Here is a 6,396-nt window from a genome sequence, read left to right on the forward strand (position 1 = left end):
AAATGCATGTATATATTAAAGATTTAAGGAAATTTAGCCCTTGGAGTAATAAAATAAAACCTAATGTGTAGAACATTTTATCTACAATATAAAGAGCAGCAGTTCATAAATGTGTGTAGTAATACATAATCTGTTAATAAATGAAAAAAATGAAATAAAAAAGAATACTGACTTCACCAAAAAAAAAAAAAAAAGTCTAAAACTAATGCAATTTACTCAGAACTGTAACCTGGGTACCACTTCGTTTTCAATTGGCTTTACCAAAATTCAGAGCTGAAAAGACTAGTAAATGTATCCTCCATCCATGTTCTATAATGACTTCTCTAACAATTAAAATGAAAATGCATAACCCCTGAGAGCATACAAAAGGTTTGATGAATATAGTGAAACTGGATTCTGGACTCTGAGAAGTTCTAGAGCAAAGCAGGGGGAAGTTTGTCATTGTACTCTTTAAACCAGACTGACTGGTCAGTTGAAACATTGAAACATCGAGTGCCCTTGGGAGCTCTCTGGTTAATACTCACAGCCAGCAGCAGACGATCTCTCTCCATTAAGTCAGCCAGCTTGTTCAGCAGGCGGCCCCTCTCTGAAGCATCCATGGTGCGCCATGGGGAGCCAATCTGGAAAGCCTGTCTTGCAGCCTTCACAGCTTTGTCAACATCAGCCTGGAAATCACAGATCAGCCCATTCATAATGTTCAAAATACTAGATGAGCAAGCACAACAACATAACCTTATAAAGCATGACACAGTCCTCACAAAGAGAAGCCAAGTCTCCATACCTCACTGTAGTACGTTGAAATTGTTTTGTCTTGACTATTTAGAATCTGTTCCAGTTGTCTATCAAATAGTTAAACTTTTTTCAATTTTTTATTCGATATTGTCTTCATTTACATTTCAAATTCTATCCCTATACCCTCCCCCCGCCCTGCTCCCCTACCCACCCACTCCTACTTCTTGGCCCTGGTGTTCCCCTGTACTGGGGCATATAAAGTTTGCAAGACCAAGAGATTGTATGTTTAATAGTTGTCACTTTATCTTGTTGTAAGAAGACACTTTATTTTATTTGAAATAATTTCTAGTTAATTTACACACATTGGGTCTTTTTTTTTTTTTTCAGAAAATGCAGTGGGACAAATTTATTCCTCCTTTCACAAATGGAGAAATTGAAGCAAGAAGAGACAGGAGATCTCGGGACTAATAAGTTGGTGGTAAGCCACATGCCCTGCTTCATGGTGCTATATCTGTCACTTAGAACTTCATGTCTGCAATGTTGCACAGCCTTTCCTAACAGTTACCCAACTGGTGGAACAACTGTGCAAATATATGAGCTTTGTGTTGGTGTTTCACGTTCAAATTTCTAAGCATTTCAATGATAAGCACCTTATTTCCCAATTGTGTACAAAGTCATCCACTTAGTCACTCTAGGCTCTGAGTAAGTAGAAAAGCCAGTTTCCATTATTCATCATATAATACTTAATAGAATAAAGCCCCACACACTTTGCTTAGCTTCCTTGGTTTTTCTCATGTACTTTATGAGCACTGCATTTCCCCTTTAGGTTTCCTGAGCCACCTCCCTGCTTAGCTTTGCCATGGTCCCTCCATTTCTTCTAGTCTCCTCCAGTATACCTGCTGAAAGCATCTCTGCTGCTTATGTTATTCTTTCATGGGCTTTTTTTCTTCATCAAATCAACGGCAAAAAGCAGGTATGGAAAGACTATTCTACAACTTTTTGTCTATGGGACTCACTGATTCATGGAACACCATAAATCCAGGTGATCAAGGGAGCAGTGGGGTTCATCTCTTTGTAATGTACCTTGAGAATAATATTACTGTGGCTTTTAAAACCACACAGTTTAAACTAGTGTCACACAAACTGTGCCTGGGTCCTTCTGTGCAGTGTTTTGTCATTGGCCATTGTTTACTAAGGGCTCTCTTGAGCCTCGTGGTCTCTCCAAGAGCTGGAGAGATGAATGGCTTGAGATAAGTAATCTCACATGTAGAAAATCAAAGACCAAACCAAACCAGACAAACAAACAAGAAATCCTGCTCTAAAAACAGCTTCTATAAATAAAACCATTCTTGTGGTCTCATCATTTGGGCCATGACTCTCTTTCCTCAAAAAAGATGTTTAATCTTATAGGGAGAGTAAATCTTTAATAATAATAAAAAAATGAATTCTTATTTCTTCTTTAAAGTTTTGATGCATCTGAATATATATTCACTGGATGGCACTCTATCTGTTGGGTATGTGCCATATCTAAACATAAATAAACATTTGTGTCTTTCCATGCTACCAGACTGTATTGAATAGCAATAAATTCACAAGATTTAGCCATTTAAATTATAGGAATTATAGGACAATGAAGGAGGAACATACAACTCAACATCTCACTATCAAATTATGAGCACAATTTCCCCCAAGTCACCGGAAAAACAACCTGAAATCAGGAGTGCTAAATGTACGTAGAATTTATAAACAGCACACAGACATTCTTTGCATCCCTGTACTTCTGAGGCTGAGTACCAATGCTAGGTAAGTAGCTGGTAAACGGTACTGTTTCGAGAATAATGGCCAAAATAGTCTGTGCACTCAGTGTGCACACCTCTGAGATGGGCCTCTTGCCACCCTCTGTGTCAGTAGCTACAGATTTCAGATCCCAGGGTATAATTCACCAGTGTAGACTTTGGGGGTGCAACGGATACTCCACTCTTCTAAACTGAAATCCATTGTGCCACCACTGATTTGTGGCATTTTTTTTCTTATCTTTAAACTCACAGAAAGCTGTCTCTGTCTCACATCTTCTATGTGGCAGAAATGCCAAATGCTCACAAGATGGAGTTAACTGTGATCCTAGAAGACTACCACCAGGTGTGAAAATGGCTACAGCATCCTAGTCCAATAAAACACATTCTTTCAGCTTTTCTATCCTGGACTGCACAGGCCTTTACTGTTTACATGCTAAACAGCCTCTCATTCATTCTCTTCACTTCCTACCATCTCTATAAGGCTGCCAGGTTGCAACTGCTGGCTTCATCCACTGTCCAAAGGGCAAAGCTCTGTTTGGTTTCTAGTCAGTCCAAAATGGTTTGTTTTTTATTGTTTACTGTATTTTTTAACTTCAACATGCGTAATTTGTAGATTTTTGTTCAAGGGCTAGCACTTTAAAGATATTTTGGAATTAAACAAAAAACAGTGTTTACGTTAACTTTGACTTGCTAGCATCAAATCATGTGGATTGACAAAAACAAGATATTCCTGTTTTGAAGTCAGAGCCTATAAGCTGAATGTATATAGACACTTTGAATGAAAGTGGGAATTCAAAAGACTACTTAGTTAGGGAGGGTCTGAATGCTTCCATCTCTCCTGGAATGTATACCCACATGTTAACTTCACTCAGAGAGCGAGAAGACAGTAATCAGGTCAGTTTTCTTTCACACCTGTCCTCAGCAATTACTTTAATGGCCATTTAATTTTATCCCTCCAATTATTGATTAGCTCATACCCCAGAATGAATCAGTGGTTCCTAAAGGAGCCACTGAAGTGGAAAGAAAATCCTTCCCACCCACAGGTACACAACTTTCTAACGTGCTTTTGTTCTGGCCCCTGCCCCACCCTTGTGATATCAAGAAAGACAGGATGTGGCCCATTGGCAGCCCCATTCTGTGGTGAATGGAATTTCCAAAACCAACCTTTAGCCTGTGACCTAATAAGTCAATCCAGCATAACTGGTTTCTTGTGACTGTGCACTTTACCAAGTTAGGACCTTCCACTACGCCATGCTAGCCACTCTCCATTAGATTCTCCACAACTACTGTTTCAGCATCAACTATTTGAAAAAATACAATTTGTTTAATAATTCTAAACAGGATACAGATACAGGAATGTGGTAATGAAACAAGCTTTTGCTTATCACTGACAATTTCCTTAGAGGAACCATTTGCCCAGCCAACCAGACTGGCACTGTGACATGACTTGCAGCTTGGCTGGGTATGAATTTGTCTCTTGGATGTCTTCTATGGGAGGGGCAGTTGTCCCTAAGCACAGGGCAGATCAGTGCTCATTTTCAAGGATACTGAGATGGTCACCAGCCTTCCCTTCTGCACCTTAGACCTCACTGACTGCCCCAGCAAAGTCTCCAAATTTCTACTAAACCCAGGCAGAGAATTTTGTCTTCCTGGTGCAATCAACCCCACTGCCAAAGCAAGATGTCTCCTGGAACTAAGTATTCAAGCTTTCAGCATTCAAGTAGCAAGAATACGACTTTCTGTTAACTAGCATCAAATAGTAATCAGACTAGTTTTCTTTCACACCTGTCAGAAACACTTACTTTAATAGATATTTCGGGGTTTTTCCTTCTAATTATCCATTAGTACATTCATAGTCTTCCTGGGTCATTTTTTTTTATCTACATGGAGAAAGAATGAGCAGCTGGAAGGTTTAGTCTATGCACCCTAAGTATATTACTATTTTAAAAACTCCATGCCCCATATCAAATGTTAATGCTAACCCTTAAGAAAAGAGATATGTAATATTTCATGCTTCACTATGCTACTGGCAGCCTCAGACCACTGATATTTTGGATGATGTCAACCTATTCTCAATTTCCAGGCTACACAGAAATGCTAACGTCCAATCTATAGCCTGAGATGATGTGGTGGTGGTGGTGGTGGTGGTAGTAAGTCTCTTTTTCTCTCAATTTTAGCTTCTTTAAGTTCTGTGTATTATGGATATTTACTTTCTACCAGGTGTTTATGTGGTAAATTTTCTTATGTCAAGGACAAATGGAAATGTACCTAACTGCCTGAGTAACCATCTTTTCATGTCTTTCACTGACCTTTCAGTGGGCTTTGAGCTCAAAGTGGTGAGAAACAAAGATTCTTGGTGTAAAGTAAAACCGCAGATGCTGGGCAACATACCTTGTCCCCTTCTTCCACGTGGCAGATGACCTCCTCAGTTGCAGGGTTAAGGACAGGAAATTTCTTGCCACTCACCGAATCATGCCATTCATTGTTTATAAAGATCTGTTGAGATGCAGCAAAGACATAAATAACATTTAAATACGTTGGACGTTTGAGAGGTCTATAGATTAAAGTTGAGGTATTAAATGTTGCCTAAATGTGTGTCTTTCCCTGTCTCAAAAATGTTCATGCTGTGCCATTTAACACCTATAGAAACACAGAGGTTAGACACTTGTGAATTTTCTTACTATTGTGTCACAAAATCATAGCATCTATGAGAGATCCCCTTAGATCATGTAGAAAAGTCTGAATTTCAATATCTGCACCCTGAACTTCAGTTTCATTCAGAGCTATTTTTATATTCATTTAATTCCACTCTGTATAAAGGAAAGCTCTTACAGAGACTTCAACCAACCTGTGCTTTAACCAGTCCCCTGGGGAAAGCTCAGCTCACCTTGGTATGTTGAATCATCAAGTTGGCCAGCGGGGCAGGGACTGCAGGTTGTTCAGGCGAAGACATTGCTGGTTTGGCTCCTGGAACACAGGTGACAGGCTCAGCAAATTGGTTCTGAAAGAGCACTTGCTCCTTTTTCTCTCCATGCACTAAGGGTCATTTGCATATCGGGATATGATTGGATGGGCAGACTCAGGGCAGGGCTGAAAGGGCACCACTCCACCGGGAGGCTCTTCTACACTATTGGCAGATGAATTAACATACAAAGCCAAATCTCTGTTAAGGGTGTATATGCAGCTGCTGTGAACACTCAAAGCCAGTTATAATTTTCTGGACTTTTTAAGACATTTTATATTACTTCATAACTTTCCCTTCTCTGTAATAGACTAGGAAACAGGAAATTTGTAAAATGAAAAAGAAAAGTCTCTTGTCCTCAGTAGGAGCTAGGGGTGAAGGAAAGCTGTCAGAATATACATCCATACCCCAGGTCAGGATGCTGCCGGGGAGAAAGGCTCTGGTTTTGGCCACCTTTAAAAATACAGCCCATCAGGTCTATTTCCTGTCTAGCTAAGCAGACTTAGTGTCAAATTGAATCCTCAAATTGTCTTTGTCCTTTTTGGTGGGAACAGAAAACTGTGCATGACTTTTCAGTCAGAGTTCACTGTTACTCACAGACCCTAGAAGATTATTCTGCCGAGGTCATTTGTGGAAATTGTTTTAAAGTGAAAGTAATGTCAGCTCTTGGGAGGGTCTGCACCTGTGAAGTCAGTAGTTCTCAATCTGTGGGTCAGGACCCCCTTAGGGGTTGCCTATCCTGGACATCAGATAATTACATTATGATTCATAACTGTAGCAACATTACAGTTATGATGCAACAATGAAATAATTTTATGGTTGGAGGTCACCACTACATGAGGAGCTGTATTGAAGGGTCTCAGCATTAAGAAGGTTGAGAACCACTGAGTTCTGTTAGAGTCTGGG

The 6,396-nt window shown here is 39.8% G+C and overlaps 1 protein-coding gene across 1 annotated transcript in view; it reads right to left on the bottom strand.

Moving 5' to 3' along the window:
• LOC110285566 (aldehyde dehydrogenase, cytosolic 1) overlaps positions 1–5,542 on the bottom strand; it is a 33,362-nt gene extending 27,820 nt beyond the window's left edge. Inside the window, exons 1-3 of the mRNA XM_021151817.2 lie at positions 5,416–5,542; positions 4,920–5,024; positions 525–665 (exon numbers count right to left, since the gene is read on the bottom strand). Of these exons, the coding sequence (XP_021007476.1) occupies positions 525–665; positions 4,920–5,024; positions 5,416–5,481 (312 nt within the window). The 5' untranslated portion in view covers positions 5,482–5,542. The remainder of the gene's footprint in view (positions 1–524; positions 666–4,919; positions 5,025–5,415) is intronic.
• Positions 5,543–6,396: the final 854 nt, after the last annotated feature.

This window comes from Mus caroli, chromosome 19 (genome assembly GCF_900094665.2).
Source record: "Mus caroli chromosome 19, CAROLI_EIJ_v1.1, whole genome shotgun sequence".
NCBI lineage: Eukaryota > Metazoa > Chordata > Mammalia > Rodentia > Muridae > Mus > Mus caroli.